The sequence below is a fragment of the Schistocerca nitens genome, chromosome 3, assembly GCF_023898315.1.
Source record: "Schistocerca nitens isolate TAMUIC-IGC-003100 chromosome 3, iqSchNite1.1, whole genome shotgun sequence".
NCBI lineage: Eukaryota > Metazoa > Arthropoda > Insecta > Orthoptera > Acrididae > Schistocerca > Schistocerca nitens.
In genome coordinates, this window is record NC_064616.1 from 463,572,643 (window position 1) to 463,593,607 (window position 20,965).

At 36.6% G+C, this 20,965-nt stretch overlaps 1 protein-coding gene across 1 annotated transcript in view; it reads left to right on the forward strand.

Moving 5' to 3' along the window:
* Window positions 1-20,965, forward strand: part of LOC126248390 (calcium-dependent secretion activator-like) — a 1,500,396-nt gene that overhangs the window by 1,326,869 nt on the left and 152,562 nt on the right. The window contains exons 27-28 of the mRNA XM_049949341.1: window positions 11,690-11,843; window positions 20,400-20,558. Of these exons, the coding sequence (XP_049805298.1) occupies window positions 11,690-11,843; window positions 20,400-20,558 (313 nt within the window). The remainder of the gene's footprint in view (window positions 1-11,689; window positions 11,844-20,399; window positions 20,559-20,965) is intronic.

The window sequence follows — 20,965 nt, forward strand, 5'->3', positions numbered from 1 at the left end:
CTCCAGGAATCATTTGCAATCATTTCCAAGAAGCTATTGGGCGTCTGCTTCTGTGCATTTCTTTATGTGTTTCAACATTGATTGATCAACTAAAAGGTGCCAGGCACTCGAAACATTATCATTTGAGACGTGCCACTTTGTGTGTGGAGTAGATCCCCGTATTTCTTTCAATATATTCTGTTGACCTATTGTACCTGGAGTAGTAGCATCGAAGTCTGCTACAGTCCACTCCATGATCCTGTCCTTCCCCAAGAGTTTTGAGCCAGGTTCTAGAAGTGAACCCATACTTCATTTTCCTCTTCTACATCGATTCTGTATTGGTCCACTTACAGGAGGTGCAGTTCTTTTTTTACCCAGGGTAGGTCCTTCTCTAACGTTGTTTATATTACTGCTTCATCCTGGTTCAGCAACTGTGTGAGGAAAGAGACAATTAGAAAGCTACAACTCATTATAAAGATAACATACCACACAATAAAATAGCAGTAACAGAAGTAGCAGTAGAAGTGTCAGCTCTATTATAATAGTGATCATTATTCATGTAGTAACAATAATAATAATAACAATAATAATAATAATAATAATAATAACAATATAAGTGAATGTAAATTACCTTCATCTTCAGTCTCGGAGCTGTCACTCTCTACATTAGCGACAGGTTGGTAATCTCCATTTGTAGAATCTTCCACAAGGTCCTCAACTTCAGGATCATTTTCAGCATCCGATTCATACAAAAGTCTGACAATTTCTTCATCTGAAAGTGTACGTGGCCGTGGCCGTGGCCGTGGTTTCTATCGCTGTGACATCTGAGCCATGTCTACTGCTCTGAGACCAGTACTCAAATAATCAGTCTTGTTTATGCAAAACCCAATGGCAAACAATAAATGACATATTGCATTGTTGAGCTTTTAAATTCAAACAGTGCGAATAAACTTCAGCAACCAACATATTTAGCACATTGTTGACGAGTGCTAACAATAAATCCAGGGAGTGACGCACAACAATCTTTAAATAATCTGTTTTCAAATATACATGTAATGTGGTCAAAGTGACCACTCGTCAGTTTTAAGTATAAGTGGTCATTCAAACAAAACTAATGAAGATAAAATAAATGTTGGACTATTTATATGATGTACATAAACATTTAGGAAAAGTCAGTAACTGACTACAGCATAGATTAGAAATTGATAACACGTTAAAATATAAAAAGAGGTCAAATTGACCACTTGGCGGTCCTAGTGTTAAATGCTTTTACTTACTGTATTGTGGTACACTTACAGGGAAACAGAAGTTGGTAGTGGATGAATCACAATGTAACTGTTGGTCACAATACAATAAACACATTTGAATTTAAACATTATATGGGATCTAGTTTTTAATTCTGAGTTTACAGTGACATACAGTTATACACTGGTGTGCACAACCTAAGGTCAATAGTAACTTTCAAATGATGTGTCACTGACAAGTAACACAGCTTGATTAAACTTGCAGTAGAGATAGAAAGAACTGATACAGTATAGTACAGAAGGTAATTGGAGGAAATACACAATGATATCCACAGAAAAGATAATTTTATTCAAAGACAGTAATTACACTGAAGTGACTACAATTTATGATGGTCCCGTTGACAATTCAAAAGGTGGGTCATGGTTGTTAATAGGTTGTGTGATGATCAGAGACAGTAGTACATGCTCTGCAATGTGATCACTTGTTAGCCACAAGGTTGGTAAGCAGTTCTTGTAGTAGGGCTTTCCATTCTTTCACCATTCACCAGCATCATTGATAAACCCTGGATGGTCATTGGTACATATAAATGTGCTGCAGTATGTATCTGGGATTTAAGTCAGGGGGACAGGCAGACCAGTCTACCTGCATAATGTCCTCTGGTTCCAAGAGCTCCTACAGCTGCACAGTTATGTGGCCATGCACTGTCACCCATAAAAATGATGTCAGGGCTGAATGCATCCCCGAAAAGACACACATGGGGAAGGAGCACAGATCACAATAATGCTGATTGGTGAATGTACCATGCTGAAAGGTTTGGAAGCCAGTGCACCCATGCAACATTTTGCTTCCACACACCATAATGCCTGAATCAATGAAATTATGTTCAACAGTGTTCCTGGGTGCATTGCATGTTCCCATCTCTCACCACCTAATGTACCATGGAACTTGTCAAACATTATTGTTTTTGTTAGTTAGTTAGTTAATTTCAAGTTTCATGGATCATTTTGCATGATGCTTCTGTAGGCTAAATGGTTTGTGAAAACAGTAGTCTTATGTTACAAAACATTATACTTAATTTTTTCAGATCCAGAAATAATAGCTGGTGCTTTTAATTCAGAGATGTAATAATGCTTGTCATGGGTATATAAAGATCTCCTAGCAAATATTATGGTTTTATATGGTACATTCTCTTTCAACCAATGAAACTCTACCACCCCAGACCAAAACAACCTTCTCTTTTGACATACTGAAAGCTGATGCAAAATTTGGGTGCTTCTGCACATTACTGTCCATTAACTGCTTTTTTAAGTCATTAAAATCATTTTCACATTCCTCAGTCCATGACTGTAGAACATTGTTTTCCAACAAATTGTTCAAGCATGGTGCATTATATGATTGACCTGAAAAAAAAAAAAAAAACTAAGATACAACTGAAATATAACTTTTAACAGCCTGTTGTTCTTTTGAGAAGGAAAATTTTCCTTATCTTTTAATGTCTCTGAATTTGGGTGTATTCCTTTTAAAGCTGTTTTTATTGGGTCACTACATTTTCTGTCTCTTTGTGTGTTTGGTATAATGCAACACTTGATTTTAAACTAATGTCTTGTTGAGCTACAGACTGGGAACTTCCATCATAGCTCAGAACTGGATGACAATGCAATACTAACTGTGTTATCTGGAGTGTAGTGAAGGGTACTTTGTTTACCATTAAATTCCCCTTTTTTCTGTTCAGTCGCAAATAGTTTACAGATAGAATGGTTATTGATGAGTCCCCATGTGAGCTTGAATCTCATGTTATTTTTGTGAGATATATGAATAGATATATAGAAGAGTAATAAAATAATATTACTGAAGAGTGATATTATAGAGTTAAATAGACCAGATTTTTATAACTAATGATTTCATGTAAAAAATAATTTGCCCCCTTTTAGTAAAACAGAAGCCATTACTTCTGATATTATAAATTCATTTGCAACTAACTTTACTTAGCACCCGAAAGAGCTTCTGTTAATAAACTATTTAACAGAAGTTTCAGTCTAGAATGTTTCCCTCAAAATCCAAAATATGAGAATTAGTACAACATCAATGTATTTACAAAATTTCTGTCTACAATATTATCAAAACAGATTTTAGTTACATAACATGCTACAAAAATGGGTATGATCTTGCAATTTGATCTTAATTGTATAATAACCTTTGAACAATCAATTTTAATAAACTAATTCTCTGAATCAGGAGCAATTGGTCAACATAACTCGTTAGGCTGTTAGTCCCTAAGCTTCAATTTGACACATGTATTTTAGCATAGCAGAGAAGTTATAGTATAGTCAAATCTTGATATCTCCTGAACTAATTAACTCTGAGTAAAATGAACAGCATAACAATGTTCAGTACTGAAGAAATTATACCTGTATCAATAAGAACTTAAAATACTTTATGAAGTGGAAAATTAGGCAGACACATACACACATATGGTGCAATCATTATTTTACATTTCTAATAGTGAAATAATGAAGGATGTCTATAGCATGTTAATGGGTTAATGAAACAAGTTACATTACAAGTTATTCAGTTTGCTTCTTTCTTCATGGTGTTATTAGGAGAAGATAAATTTCATCATCTGAAAGTTTTAGTATGATATCCTAATTTCACTAATACCTTAACTCGGTCTCCCTTACAAAAAGTTTCAAAGTGTAGATTGTTTTAAAACTGAGAGCCATTGTGATTTTCAAACCGAAATGCTTATTCCGTCACACTGAGGAAATAATTTACATCAGAATTTATCCACTCTTAGCTTCTATATGCCCATGTAGTTTCACCAACTTTTTGTAAGTGAATGTCACTAATTGGTTGTGAAACAACATGGGTTATGACCACTCGATATGATTATTATTGCCTAACATCATGTGAAAATATTGTGTTAACTTCTTAATATTCACATATTTGGTTGTTGTAGACTGTGTATTTGTGTACATAAGTCAGATTTTAGCTGATGTTGGCACAACAATCTGCAAACTGCTAACCAGTAATCCTAAATTTGAGTCATGTTTTGGACCTGTATCCTAACCAATGCCTCAACTAAAAAGCAAATGATTTGTTTCCCTACATCCATTATTAGAACAAATTTTCATTTTAGTGTGTCGCATAAACTGTGCAAAATTTAAATTTATTACTATACAGAAGTAATTTGTGTAATCCTCTCAGTGCTTTTGCTAAGAAGATGATGTCTAAAACATAACAGAAAATGTACTGTGAAACATTCAGAGTGTTACATTAAAACTGTTCATTGTTTTCAAGATATAAATAACAGAAATTTCCAAGAGTACATCTCTGATATAGTACTTGCAACAAATTAGCAGTGTCAGTGGTAGTAGATAACGTGATATGAAAATACAATGAATACTGTGTGTGTCATATAAAGGTAAAGTAATGCATCTGTTGATTGGCTTAACCATCCTCTTCACAGCATCTGTTTCAATGCTGCTTTTGTTCTCTACGCAATGGAAATTATCTTTACACCATGCTAAAATATATTATCACTAACTTTGTGGATGCATTAACAATTAATGTTATTCCTGAGTATGTTAGCACCTGTAACTAAACCAAATGTTCAGGAAATCATTTAATTTTCACTCAAACTTTTCTGTTGCCTACATACAAATCTCGTTTTGCATTATAATTTGCTTCACTTCATAGAGTGAAATAGCGATACATTTAGCTTAAAAGATGCCAATGTTAAAAGATTATCAGTAAGCTTATTTTAAAGTCATTTGTTTAAAGATTTGTAAAACATTGCACCAGCCACAATGCAGCACCACTGTGAGCGCAGTTTGCAGTTATGGGACGCATTAGTTGATGTTTGCAAGCAGCTGGAAATCACCATGATCACTGTCAATCAATTAGAAGTCTATATGAACAGACATGTTGGGACAGCTCCTGAGAGTTGTGTGCCAGAGGTATTAGAGGTAACTGAAGTACTACACTGTCCTGTAGATCCTGTCTCCTCTGCTGCAAGTACAGGATCTATTGCTACCCACCCATCTGACTGTGAAAGGTGTGTCAATGGTAGAGAGCTAGGTGCCCTCTATAGGGGAGGCAGGGATCAGGGAGAACTCAGAATGCTATAGACATCCCCCTAACCAACAAATTCAAGTTGGGTCTTCTATTGAAACTGAAACTGAGCCAGTGAGACTCACTTCACTAGTTGGGAAACCTACTGTCAAGATTCATAAGGAAGCAAATGCAAAAGAGTAGGATCTATTAATCATCTGCTGTTCAAATGTACAGCAAATAAAGGTGTCCCATAGAAAAAATGGTACTAAGAAACCAGAAGGATCATCAAGTGTGCTTTTGAGAGAAATGGTGTCTGTTGTCTGGGCTCCAACTTCATACTTTAATGATTCTAGCAAGTGGCAGAGGAGGTTGAGAAGATTAGTCTTGCTCATGGAATTCCTAGAAGTTCACAGTTTTCTAAATTGTCCCCAGAACTGATCATGCCTCCCTGGTTCTGAGCTGAGTGGAAGGATTCAACCAGAGACTTTTAGGCTGCACTTTTTGGACTTGAGTGACAGGGTTAAGAACTGTAAGGTCCCCGTAAATGGGTAATGTGAGCATAGTGCATAAGAGCCCCTAGCCAGGTGCAAAGAAACATCTGCCATGATTGACTGTATCAAGTCTTAGTGATTAACTTCCAAAGCATTTATAGCAAACTGCCAGTCTAAGCACTCCTAACATGCAGTGGAGCTCACATAATACTAAGTAAAGAATGCTAGTTAAAACCTGAAGCTGATAACAGTGAGATTTCTGAGAAAATTTAAAAATACATATTGAAAAGGTAGGCTTGTTGTGAATGAAGTTGGTGTATTTGTTGAAATGAACAAGAAACTCGGTCCATCAAGATAGATATTGAAATAGCATGTGAGATAGTCTGGGTGACACTCATTATCAAGAGAGGACATAAACTTATAATTGGAGACAACCAAACGTATCTCCAGATATAATCAAAAACCATGAATAAAACTTAACTTACTAATGAATAAGGTCCCCCATAAATACTGTCATCACTGGAGCAGACTTGAATCATGTAGCAATCAAGAAAGAATAATTACAGTTACATAAGTGATGGGCATGATGAGACATCCTGCAAAATACAAGTAAATGTGTTCTTTGAGAATGACCTAGAACACATTGTTTGTACCCTACTATTGATACAAATATACTGGACCTAATAGCAACAAACAGAACAGACCTCATTGAGGATGTCCACATAGAAACTTATATCAGTTATGGTGAGGCACTTCTAGTAACAGTGTTAACCAAAGGATGAAGGGCAACTAAATTAAGTAGAAAGATTTATATGTTAGCAGACTAGATCAAGAGGCAGTAATACAATATGTCAACAGGGAACGGTAAACATTTGGCTCTGGAGAGGAGCATTTGCAAGAACTGTCTACATGCCTCTGTATGAGCCCTAATCTCTCTAATCTCATCTTCAGAGTCCTCAGGCAAAATGAGCATTGGCAGCAGTAGAATCACTTTGCAGTCTGCCTCAAATACTAGTTCTCTAAATTTTCTCAATATTGCTCCTCAAAATGAATGTCACATTCCCTCTAGGTCTTCCTTTAATCCAAACTGGTGTGAATCTCCAACACTCAAACAGTACTCAACAAATAGGTCACACTCGTGGCCTATATGTGGTCTCCTTTACAGATGATCCTAGTAAACTAAAGGTACCATTTGACTTCCCTACTGCCGTATTTGCATGCTCATTCAATTTCATATTGCTTTTACCATATTATGCCATATTATTTAATCAACATGTCAAGTAGTACATTACTAATACTGTATTCAAACATTGTGAGTGTGTTTTTCTTACTCATCAGCATCAACTTACGTTTTTCTACATTTACAGCTAGCTACCATTCGTCAGACTAACTAAAAATTGTGTCCAAATCATCTTGTATCCTCCTACAGTCACATCAATGACATCTTCTCATACACCATGAAATCATCAGCAAAGAGCTGCAGACTGCTGCTTACCCTTTCGGCCAGATCATTTATATATATATATATATATATAGAAAGTTGGTGACCTTAACTGAGAGGTCAGCACATTTGACTGCCATGCAGCAAGATCAGGTTGAGAAATTTTCTCCATTCAGGATCTGGGTAGTGTGTTGTCCTCATCATCATTTCATCACCAGCAATGCACATGCCACTCATTGTGATGTGAACTGAAAAGACTTGCAAATCTGCAGCCAAAATTCCCCATGTGGGGACTTCCAGCCATCAATACCATGTGATAATTCTTTTCCTCTTTTTTAATTTGCCTATAGAAAATTACAATGGTCCTCTCATACATCCCTGGGGCACTCCTGATGATATACTTGTCTCTGATGAACATTCACTGTCAAGGACACCATATTGGGTTCGGTTACTTATGAAGTCTTTGATTCACTCATTTATCTAGGAACCTATACCATGTGGTTGTATCTTCATTAACAGTCAGCATTGTGGCAGTGTGTCAAATGTTTTACAGAAATCTAGGAATGTGGGCTCCATCTGTCACCCTTCATCCATGGTTCATAGGATCTCATGTGGGAAAAGGGAAAGCAGAGTTTCACTTGAGTAATGCTTTATAAAACCATGGTGATTAGTGGACAGAAGATTTTCTCTCTGAAATAAATTTTTTATATTCAAACAGAGAAAATTTTTAGGGACTCTGCAGCAAAACTATGTTACAGCTATTGGTCTGTAAATTTGTGGGTCTGTTCTTGTACCTGTCTTATGTACAGGGCTCATTTGTGCTGTTCTCCAGTTGGTTGGGTGTGAGAACCTTGTGACTTACTTGCTTTTAACTGTTTCATTTCTATACACCAGTGATGCTTATTACAATGCCCATTACATGGGAGTCTATTCGGTGGTCAAACAACAGTAAGTTTGTACGGGTCTCCTGCATAACCAATTTTTTAAATGCAAAATTTTAAAGTTTTGCTTTACTGTTGCTATCTTCTACTGGACACCAGACTGGTCAATGAGTGACTGCATAGAAGCATTAGATCCCCCGAGTGATTTTATGTAGGACTAGATTTTCTTGGGTACAACATTAATTTCTTTTTCTGCATTACACTTTTTATCAGGACATCTCCTCACGTATTGTGTAACTGATATAGCATGTAACTGAGCATTTTGCTTTACTGCGCATCTGAAATAAACTATGTATGATACTGCACTCATTAAAATAATGGACATTCCTGTTAAACATGTACTTGAATGCACGCTGTTGCTCTCAAGGTGAGCTCATGCACATGCCATATTCTTCAAGGAAATATGTATTACTATGAAAATTAAACTGAACTAATCCCTGCACGAACAGGTTATAAAGGCCCAATTGTACTGAATCCTCAGCCATCCTCATATTCGGAGGGGGGAGAGGGGGGGGGGGGGGAGGGACGGAGCATGTGGACATGTGGTCAGCACACCATTCTTCCACTTCTTCCACCTTATGTTAGTTTACAAGACCCCTGAGTGCACCCCACTTGCCAGCAGCGCTTGACGTACTGGATGGTCATCCATCCTAGTGCTAGCCCAGCCCGACAGTACTTATTTTCAGTAAACTGATGAGAATTGTTGTTAATACTGTGTGTGGGAAGGCTGTTGTTGGCTACTATGAAAATAAACTATACAAAATTATATAATTGTATCAAATTGATCTGAAATAATTTCATGAAAACTATGACTTACCTTGTTTTTGGCTGAAGACTTTGGTTTCATTAAGTTTCGGTATGATATTCCTTCTGATCTGGAGACACCTTTTTCCTATTAACCCTCTGAGTCCTAACAGTATGAAAGGTAAACCTACTTTTAAAATTTTTCAGAAAATGAACCTTTATTGGCATAGTAAGCAAAGAATACAAAAAAAAATTGACAAAAAGTAAACATTCAGTTGTTTTGAGGACATGGTTTCACTTTGTAATAAAATTTTAAAACTTTTCACAAAATTCGCCTTTATTATTGTAGTAAGCAGTGAACAAAGAAGAAATAGTCAAAAAGTAAACAATCAATTGTTTTTACTAGGTAGTTTTACTTCAAAACCACAGTTTTCAACCACAAATCATTTCATGTGATATATTTGAAAGCAAATTCTCATTTTTCCTTGATAGAATCACACATCTCAAAACTTTAATATACTCATAATTCCTAAAACAAATTAGACTCCTAAATAACAAGGAAAATTGGGGCTAAAATTCAATAAAATTTATACCAAAGTTATGTATTGCCTCAGTGGTTTCATTTTGAAAGCACTCACAAAAGCATTAGTACAAACTCAGATACAAAATTTACAACCTCCTGCAATCATGTTGCACAATTTCAGTGCTTTGAATGCTGGAAGTGACTGCTAAAATGCACTAAAATCATGGAAGTATCTCAGTGTACCTGTTGATTTCTCTGTTTTGCAACAGTATTAATGGTTACATACTAAAGGCACTGGTACTCACAAAAAACTAGTAAAATGATTATTTCAGGTGAAACCACTGATACTCAATGTATTAAAGTAATCATACCTAAACAAGCATTCATCTAAAACAAATACACTGAAAAATCAAAATGTTTATCAGTTAGTAACTATAAACCATATTTTTAACATCTGCAGTATTATCAACACAAATTTTATCAAAACACAGTTCATCATACATGTTTCTAGCTCTACTGCTACTGCTCCACTGCTACTCTATAGCACAAATGCCAATGTTGAAATAAATGTATGGATCTGTATTATCAATTGATGTACTTCAGAACATGCATCTTATAACAGTTAATTTCATTAAAAAAAGACTTACGCAGAATAACAAATGCTATTATACTCATTCAGCATTTAGTATTAGTCTTTAAAAGTTACAAATCTACACTCACCATACAACTATGCTTAGAAGGGAACCTCCCCATCGCACCCCCCTCAGATTTAGTTATAAGTTGGCACAGTGGATAGGCCTTGAAAAACTGGATCCAGATCAATCGAGAAAGCAGAAGAAGTTGTGTGGAACTATGAAGAAAATAAGCAAAATATACAAACTGAGTAGTCAATGGGCAACATAGGTAACATCAAGGAGAATAAGAGCTCAAGAGTGCCGTGGTCCCGTGGTTAGCGTGAGCGGCTGCGGAACGAGAAGTCCTTGGTTCAAGTCGTCCATCGACTGAAAAGTTTAATTTTTTTATTTTCAGACAGTTATTATTTGTCCGTCCGTCTGTCCGATGCAAGATAACTGCGCCGTAGTATGGGGACGCCACACCTAAACAAACATCGAAACACACGACGTCAGTCGACTACAGTGCACGGAAGAGAGAGTATTCCTGCTAACGAGGCTCCCTGGCTGGCAGTTGACTGTTCACTACTTTGGACAAGAGTGCATTAAATACGTGAGATGTATTCTGTGGGCAATATGAATCCAGCAAATATAGCTCGGGCCTTCAATAACAATCGCACAGTTTTGCGGTGCGGTCACAAAACACAGGCGCTAAACTTATGACAGTGAACAGAGACGTCAGTAAACGAACGGACAGATCATAACTTTGTGAAAATAAAGAAAGTAAAATTTTCACTCGAGGGAAGACTTCAACCAAGGACCTCTAGTTCCACAGTGGGTCATGCTGACCACGGGACCACGGCACTCTTGAGCTCCCACAGTCCTTGATGTTGCCTATCTTGCACATAGACTACTAAGTTTGTATATTTTGCTTACTTTTTTCATAGTTCCACACAACTTCTTCTTGTTTTCTCGATTGATCAGTGTTCAGTGTTTCAAGGCCTATCCACTGTGCCAACTTATAACTAAATCTGCGGGGGGTGCGATGGGGAGGTTCCCTTGTTAGTATAACTTAAATATAATTTTTATCACATGACATTTTATGAACTTAAATGTATAAGTTTTTGTAATAGTAATAATAATATAAGGAACTGTATAATCCAATGCTGCAAATAATTCTGAAGAATCAAAATTTAGCTACAAAAACATAAACAAACAATATTTACAACGCCGGCCGCTGGTGGCCGAGCGGTTCTGGCACTACAGTCTGGAACTGCGCGACCGCTACGGTCGCAGGTTCGAATCCTGCCTCGGGCATGGATGTGTGTGTTGTCCTTAGGTTAGTTAGGTTTAAGTAGTTCTAGGGGACTTATGACCTCAGCAGTTGAGTCCCATAGTGCTCAGAGCCATTTGAACCAATATTTACAACAACAATAGCTACTACATAGTCAAGCCTAAAGTACTGCTTATTTTCATCATCAATTTATTGTATATAGTTTTATAATTATTTTCATTTTTTTTTTCAGAGCATCCCAATTACCTCATAATACTCAAAGCTGTGTTTATACTGCATCTTAGAATGGCAAGGAGGACAGTGTCATTTTTTTGTTTCAAATGTTTGTATGTACTTTACTAATTGATATTTTCTCTTCTTTCACCAGAACAGAAACAGCTTTTCAACAGTGGCTCAAGAAAGGTGTCACATTTACATCAACTGATTACATAATTCCTTCAGAAATGTGTGCCATGGTGAATGTAGTCCTTGATGCAAAGAATCAATCTTTTAAACTTTGTGCTGTTGATGGAGTGGACGTGGTATGTCTTTCTTTATTTTAACAGTCTTTCTGTGTCTACAATAAAGAAAAACAAAAAATCTACACCGAATTTCAAGCTTAATAGTATCCCACTAGGTGAAGTAGCTGAAAAGTGTTTGCAGGGATCATACAAATGATGTAATTTACTCAGTTCTTTCCACATTTACTACCTCTGTAAACAGTGCAATGACCAGTTCTGATTTGACATTCACACATCTTATACATTATTATCTCCAACATATCCATACTAAAACTGTCATAGTGCAGTGCCACACTAATCATTGAAAACAGTAACAGCATGACAGAGTGGTAGAATAACAAGGGGAACAGTACAAACAATAACATTTTCATTAAAGTCACATCAGTGAAAGAATTAGCTGATGAACCAATTACTGTACAAATCCAGATATTAATTGGTAGCTATTCTGATGTATGCAGGGAGTATAGAAAAATTTAGACACACTTTGATAGTCAATATTAATGGAAAAAATGTACCATTAAAATTCTTGCAGGCAGGGGGAGGGGGGGAAAGTTATTTTAAGTGACCCCCATTAGCAGCCAAACATCATTGTGCTGCTGAACTGTTTACCGAACTACAGCTATCATTGTTGCCAGTATGATAGCCTCACAGGTGCCTTGATGGTTTCTCATAGCTCAATCAGTGTACCCGGCTTCTGTTGAAAACAATCGTATTTCAAGTTCCCCCCCCCCATAGGTAGAGGTCAAGAGGTGCTAGGTCTGGAGACCTTGACGTGTTCTACTCAACAGCTCCTCTTCAACCTATCCTTCATTAGGTAGACTTTCACCCAAGTAGGCTCTTACATCTCTGTTGATGTGAGGTGGAGCACCATCGTGTTTTAGATAAAATCTTTCATTTCCAAAGCTCTCTCAGATCGCATGTAAAATCAATCTTTGCACCATATGAAGATACACCTCACCTTCAAAGATGAATGGGCCAATCAAACTGCACAATTTGAGGCCACATACACATTAAACTCCAGTAGATTAACATGTTGGTCCGTGTGATTGTTAGGATTTTCAGGAGTCCAGTACATGCAGTTGTGGTGGTTCACAGTAATGTTCAGTAGGAATTGCGCCTCATCAGACCAGATAACCATCTCTAAAAGCCATTCATCCTTGCAAAGAATGTCTTCAAACCACTCACAGTACTCCATCCTTTGACGTGGGTCATCACCTTTCATAGAATGCAGCAATCTCGGAATTTATACTATCCACTTGGTAGCCTGCAGAATTCATTTTGTGCTTGATTGGCTCATCCCAATTTCACATGCATACTGCTTCACAGATTTTTGAGGTGACATAGTAAAATGTTGCAACACAGTAGGTCTGGAAGCTGGACCTGCTAATGTTTTTTTCTGACAGGCTTTTCCCTATGCACATCCTGAAGAGTATCATTGGCTTCAAATTTATCCCGAACATGTTAAATTATTGTATGTGTTGGTGGCTTACTTCTGTACACATTACACCATTGCTGTTGTACCTTCATCATGTTTTCATACTTCCAGTACCACTTAAATGTGGCCTTGCTGTGCTCAAATGATACTCTTATCTCATTCGTTGCTGCAATGTCATCTGCTAGAGGATGTGCATCAAGATCTGTTGAGAAAACAATGGACTATGCTAGTGCACATAATAGCAACAATATGTTAGTTTGGTCCAAAGACATAAACTATCAAAGAGTGTCTACATTTTTGCGGACCCCCGCATATTTATGTAGAAAGGCTGCTCATAGTTACTGCAATAGTGATTATTGGGAGCAGGCTTGACATAGGTGTTGCTTGTTTACTCAGTTCACCAGACTTTCACAGAGGTGTAAGCATGTTTACAGACAGATTGCACATAGATATTATGCGATGGCTTGCTGGTCACAGTTTGAAAGTTTTGGGTGGCATACAACTATTTAAAGACTCAAGTATGAGAAAAACTTTTATTTTAGGCACTACATAGTCATTTGAAAAGCTACTAGGATGGATTTTGCTACAAAAGATGGTCCGTAGGTATTATGCAAAAATTTGTGTACAAAATATAAGGTGCTTCAGGAAAGCATAAAAATTTTTCAAACCATTATATGCATTCACATTGGGTACACTCTATTTACAGGTGCAAGCCCGATTTTGAAAATTACTGTAAACTATTCAAAAATCTTGATTCATAGCTTAATCCATTATCAAAGTATGCCACTTTGTGCATAAAAAGCAGACCAACAAAAGTATGACATAAAAGATAGGAATCTAACATGTACAGAGAGGATCTGATCTACATTACTGAAAAATTTTGAATGCCCATCTTTATAATGAGAGGTGTCACTATGCTCATAAATGTGTTTAAGCTCACATGATAAGTTTTAGCTCATACTGCAATAAAAAGTTTAATTATTGATATCTTTCAGTTAGCAATGCCTTCATGAAAACTACACATGTTAGCGAAACCAGCACATAAAAAATTATAATCTGATGAGTGATTCTAAATGAAATTCAGCCTAGATTGCATTTTGAAATATTTATGTAAGTAGAGTATGTGAATTATGTAAGTAATTATATCAAGGTAGGGCAAAGGTCAGAGAAAGAAATAAAAATTAGTTATTATCAGAGCTGAAACCATAACAGATGAAGTAAATCCAGTTTGTTATGTCTCAAAGTAACAGTCAGTTTTCAGAATATTTTTCTAAACATTTCCTTTATTATTCCCATTTTTAAAGTGCTTCTGGTGAACTGCTGTAACATAATGTGCTGATGAAAACATTCTCCATCAGTAGTGCCACAAATTCATCTACTATGGCTTCAGATGGTTTATGGTGTTCTGGTCATGTCATAATGTTTTTTTGAGGGTGAGGGCTTTTGTGTAGCAAAGGACTGAAATGTGATACTATGCATCAAAGAACGTTTAATTTTGGAGGGGGTGGGAGGGAGAGAGGGGGAAGGGGGGAGGGAGCATTCACAACTTGTTACACTCACAAATTTTAGAAGTGTATGTGTCATGTGCTTGATAAAAGAACTATAATAACAACAGATTATGAAAACTCTTTTTTCCGTTCAACTTTGCCTTGCCTTGCTCCTGCAGTTTGCTGGTTCTGCCTGTTGCCTGCTCACAAACAATGTTGTATTTATTGTTGAGAGCAGATACGGTTAGTCTTTGAACATGTAGTTTTCCTTGCTGTTATATACTGAGAGGCAATGCATATGCCCATAAATGAATAAAAAATTAAATCTGTCTGCCTAACTTGTACTTACTAGGCTAATTATCACTAATTTGTTAAATGTAATTTTATCATGTGGTAATAGATGTAAGTGATGTCACAAAAATACCTTTCATTTCATTTTTTGTTCAAATAGATACCAATTTCACATGAATATTTTGAAATAAACACTTGATATGATACAATAAAGAATATACAGACCAATAAACAATTAATGAGACATGTTTCATCATATGCAGTAAGAATTGTAAGGTAAAACACAGTAAAACCATACAATTTGGTTGAGAAACAGCACTGAAGAGCCAAAGAAGCTGGTACACCTATCTAGTATTGTGTAGGGCCCTTGCAAGCATGCAGTAGTGCTGCAACATGATGTGGCAGGCATGGACTTAACTAACATCTGGAATAGTGCTGGAGGGAATTGACATCATGAATCATGCAGGACTGTTCATAAATCCATAAGAGTAAGAGGGAGTGGAGATATCTTCTGAACAGCACATTGCAAGGCATATAAAATATGCTGAATAATATTCATGTCTGGGGAGTTTGGTGGCCAGCAGAAGTGTTTCAACTCAGAAGAATGTTCCTGGAGCCACTCTATAGCAATTCTGAATGTTTGGGGTGTCACATTGACCTGCTGGAACTGCCCAAGTCCATCATAATGCACAATGGACATGAATTGATGCAGGTTATTAGACAGGATGCTTACATATGTGTCACCAGTGGGAGTTGTATCTAGACATATCAGAGGTCCCATATCACTCCAACTGCACATGCCCCACACCATTACAGAACCTCCACCAGCTTGAACAGTCCATGGATTCATGAGGTCATCTCCATACCAGTGCACATCCATGTGCTCAATACATTTTGAAACAAGGCTCATCCAATCAGGCAACATGTTTCCAGTCATCAAAAGCCCAATGTCGGTGATGATGGGATAAGGAAAGGTGGAAAACTTTGTGTCATGCAATCATCAAGGGTACACAAGTGGGCCTTCAGCTCCAAAAGTCCATATTGATGATGTTCTGTCGAATGGTTTGCATTCTGACACTTGCTAATGGCCCAGCATTGATATTTGCAGCAATTTGCAGAAGGTTTGCTCTTCTGTCATGTTGAACAGTTCTGTTCAGTCATTGTTGGTCCTTTTTATGGCCACAGCATTGTTGTAGATTTGATGTTTTAGGAGATTCCTGATATTCACTGTACACTTATAAAATGGTCATATAGGAAAATCTCCACTTCATTGCTATCTCGGCGATGCTATGTCCCATCATTCAGGCACCAACTATCATACCATGTTCAAACTCACTTAAATCTTAATAACTTGCCACTGTAGCAGCAGTAACTGTTCTAACAGTGCACCATGCACTTCTTGTCTTATATAGGAGTTGCTGACCACAGCGGTGTATTCTGCCTGTTTTGTTATTTCTGTATTTGAATACGCATGTCTATACCAGTTTCTTTGGTGCTTCACTGTACTTCCAGACTACTTTTGTAAGGTTGGAACTGTTATGAACATCTTCAGTTCTCTCCTGGAATGTTATCCCATATGTAATTACAGAGTGGAAATATGAAAAATATACAGCTCTCACACATTCCATGTAATTAAATATGAAGCAAATCAAACTGAGTTCAACTTGTTTGTGAGATGTAGAACATAGGTCTTACTGTCCAGGTTTACATCCATATGCTAAATAAAGAATTTAATAGTAGCTACATTCTCTACTTGGTGGTTTCTTGGTACTAATAATGAGTTCCTGTAGGCTTTATTATCCTGAAATTAAAAGAATGTGAAAATGTTTTCAACATTAGGCATATCATGCAACTAATTAATGGTACTATGCCAAACAATGTGGATTATGTGCTTCAGAGAAACTAACACCGAACTCATAGTTGCTAACATAGCCATGTAGATTCCATTGGGTTGAGTTTGCCAAACTCATTCATTTATAACACTACTTTTAAGCTACATTTATAACAATACTGCGCTGGCCGGAGTGGCCGTGCGGTTCTAGGTGCTACAGTCTGGAGCCGAGCGACTGCTATGGTCGCAGGTTCAAATCCTGCCTCAGGCATGGATGTGTGTGATGTCCTTAGGTTAGTTAGGTTTATTTAGTTCTAAGTTCTAGGCGACTGATGACCTCAGAAGTTAAGTCGCATAGTGCTCAGAGCCATTTGAACCATTTAAAACAATACTGTAAGAAAAATATGACTAAGAGTTTCTTTTGGCTCTTGGAGTAATGTAAATTGTCATATTTACTGTAGAAACATAATTTTGACGCATGAAGCACCATGCATAATGACTCTGATCATGGAAAATTATTTCAGTCAGTGCTAATGACAGAAGCAATTTCATGCTGCAACATTGTCCCCAGGTTGGCAACTGCCTACGATCCACAGTCAAATGTTGTCATGGAATGTCTTAATATGGTGTCAGCAGATACACTCGTGATGTGATGTATATTGATTTACAGATATACAGAAGGAGAGATTGTGACACAATTCTGCCTGTCTTGAGATTTTGATACAACATAGCTAAGCAAGACACTACATCCTTCATGTAATTTTTCCTGATCCATGGACAAGTGACTGAAAAACAATTGATATCTTGTTTCTGCTTTAACCTGATCATGCTCAGAATGATTCCATGAAACATCTCGTCATCACTAGAACAACAAGAAAGAAACAAGACAGCTGGCATACATAGGGACCTTGGAGGCACAGCATACGACTATGATTGCTACATGCCTATCACCAACTTGTAAGCTACAATTCATGAGACCTGCTTCGGAATTTTACACCTGTGTGGAAGGTTAGGCTCACAGGAAAGTTATTAAAGAGCTATTAAGTTGGCCTACATCATAATCTATGTGATACATCAGATGTCACCCAAGAAGCTGAGGATGATAATCATCCATATAGGTGACAAAACTGCAGAGACATTATCCATGCCCTTTGCACGAAGTACTACAATAGTCTTGAAGCCTATATTAATGACGGGAGCTTTCATTAAAAGGAAAATGAAGATCTGCCTGATGATTGTTTTGACTCAGTGGAAGTAACTCCATTCAAATGTTACAGTGACAATAAGGATGTGAAACAAACCAGAACATAAGGATCCATCAATGTTATCACACAAAGGACCACTAACTTGGTCCAGATGCAGTAAAATATAGCTCTTTCCAAAACAACAGGTCACTATTTTATGTTAGTGAGAGAGAAGTTCCATGTGTTGAGCATTCTTAGTTTCGATGCCTCAATTACAGTCTATGGCTGATGATGCACAAGTCTCTAATATGATTCCCAACATCAGCAATTATTTATCATTTGAAACTTTTGGTATCTTTAGGGTTCTGGAATATTGTAATTTACTAGAACATTCTGTGTATGTATAAACAGATGTACACTCTGTATAGGTACTCAGTACAACTTGTGCTGTACAATGTGTGCTTAATAAACATGCTGTCAGTGTGAAGGAGTAGTTTCTGTTGCTGATCATGCTGTTTTAACTGGTACTTGATTCACAGTTTTATGTGGCTACCTTTATACTAAGACACTGAAACATCTATATTTACTTAGATTGAAGTTGGTATTTTTTTGCGGGATCTGAGTGTCTTTCAAAAGAGAACTCAAGTGAAATGTTTCATAAAAGTGTCCCTTGTAGTTTGGCACATAACTATTGGTTGGTTAATTGAGGAAGACCAGCTCTATATCATTGGTCATTTCCTTCATATTTGTTGTTGCTTTTCAAATATTCTTCAATGCTTTTGGAGAAATGTAGATTGGTATTTTATTAAGGTTGACTCAGCTTTCAAAATATCTAACTTCAGACAAAGTAACAAAAGGGACCATATAGAAAAATACATGCCCTTCTATATACAGTTCTTTGTTTCAGTATTATTAACAGTTCCATAAATGTTTGATACCATGTTGTTTTTTCTCTCATCCTGTATATACCATGTTCATGTTGGCTTCAGGAAAATTGCTATAACAAAATCTACAAAAGTAGTTTTAGAAACCCTAGATAAAGGAGAACAAGTAACAGGCATTTTCTTAGACATCAGTCAAACATCTGATGCAAAGCAGCTGATCATGAAATACTCTTAGGTATTCTTGAAGCACTGGGAAAAAAGGGGCTGGTAGGTCTTACCTAGCAGACAGAGTGCAGTGGATAGAGATATCCCAAATTTGAAGTGGCTCCCATCATATGGTGAAACATCTTTCGGACCCAAAATATTTTAGCATTGGAGTCCCACAAGGGAGCATGTTAGGTCCAGTACTGTTTTTCATTTACATTAATGGCTTCCTGCTGTGGGTCACACAAAGAGAGACTGTGCTATTTCACACAAAGAGAGACTGTGCTATTTGCTGGTCACAGCAATATAATAATCTAATGAAATTTGAAATACGCAATTAAACCATAGAGTGCGTAGCTGGCACAAAATTGGAAGAAGAATTACCACAGCATACTATACCTTATGAATACTAACCAAAGTATGTAATAGCTCATGCCTAAATGCAACATACTATGCACACATACATTCTAACATCAGTTATGGCATAATATTCAGTGGTGCAAATGCTCAGAATGTGGAAAATGTGTTAAAACTGCAAAAAAGAAAAAGCCATCAAAATGATGAGGAAGAGCCACAGAAGGGTCCACTGCATTGTGCTATTCAAAATATGGTGTATTCTGACAGTTACAATTAAATGAATATTCCAGACTGTAGTTTTATAAAAAGAGATTCAGCAATATGCAGCAAACAGTTCCATAGATGATCGTCAAACTAGATACAGTGATTGCTTGTACCTGGATAGAATGAATGGAGCAGTGACCCAAACCACTATCCACTATGTTTTACCAAGGAGTCAAAAACACAAAGGAACTCTAATTTAAAACATATCTTAAAGAATGTTTACAAAAAAGTAGTTTCTACTCCCTTAAAGAACTCATGCAAAATAAAATTAGTATAAATAAATAAGCAGGTTGACCAGTTACAAAGTAGACAAAGAGGATGGAGTATGCTTGTAAGCAGCACAATACATTCTAGTTTGTAATTTACTTCATGCAATAGAAAACCAAGGTTTATTATCAGAGGAGTCTTATGATTTATTTCTTTTGGCTGAAGCAGGCTAATGCAGTGATAAACTGTGAATATGTGTATTTGTATTATGAATTTATTATGTATAATGTGTGTTTTTCTATTACCTTATGTACCTCTATTATAAATGATGCATGTATATGTATGTGTAATGACAACATCCATAAGAAGGAATTAGCCTACAGATGAATGATATAACAAATTTTGTGAATAATTTCTTCTCATTAAATTTCAGCACCAGTATCACACAAAAATAGATGATCTTATAGAAAAAACATCAGCAAACATGACACAAGGAATGATTAACAAACTACTATCTGTTTTGGAGACAACCCTATCAAAACTTTCACGATATGATGAAGGCAGCTTAATTGGATCAATTCTAAGTTTCACTGTAAGTAATATTAGTGGCACAGACAAATACTGCCATGTATGTTTTATAGTTCTAAATACAAAAGAAAAATTAAATATGTACATATATTTTAGTTACTCGTAGTTTCATAAATCCTTGGGCTACCCTCATGTACATAAGGGGTAGTGATTTTATACCCAAAGAATCCATTCCAAATCTGTATCTTATTCCTACTGCTATTTATACCTTTATGTTACATCTAACATCAAACATTTTGTTCGAGCCCATAGATCGCTGACTGCCTTCTACCATACTTAAATATGTTACTCTTCATACCTAAAGTGAATTGCTAAATATGTATGGGAACTGGATGTATGTTCTAATCTTGGTCTGCCCCGTCTCTTTGACCATCTCTTCCTCCTCCCCCATTTCTCTGTCAGTCACCTCCT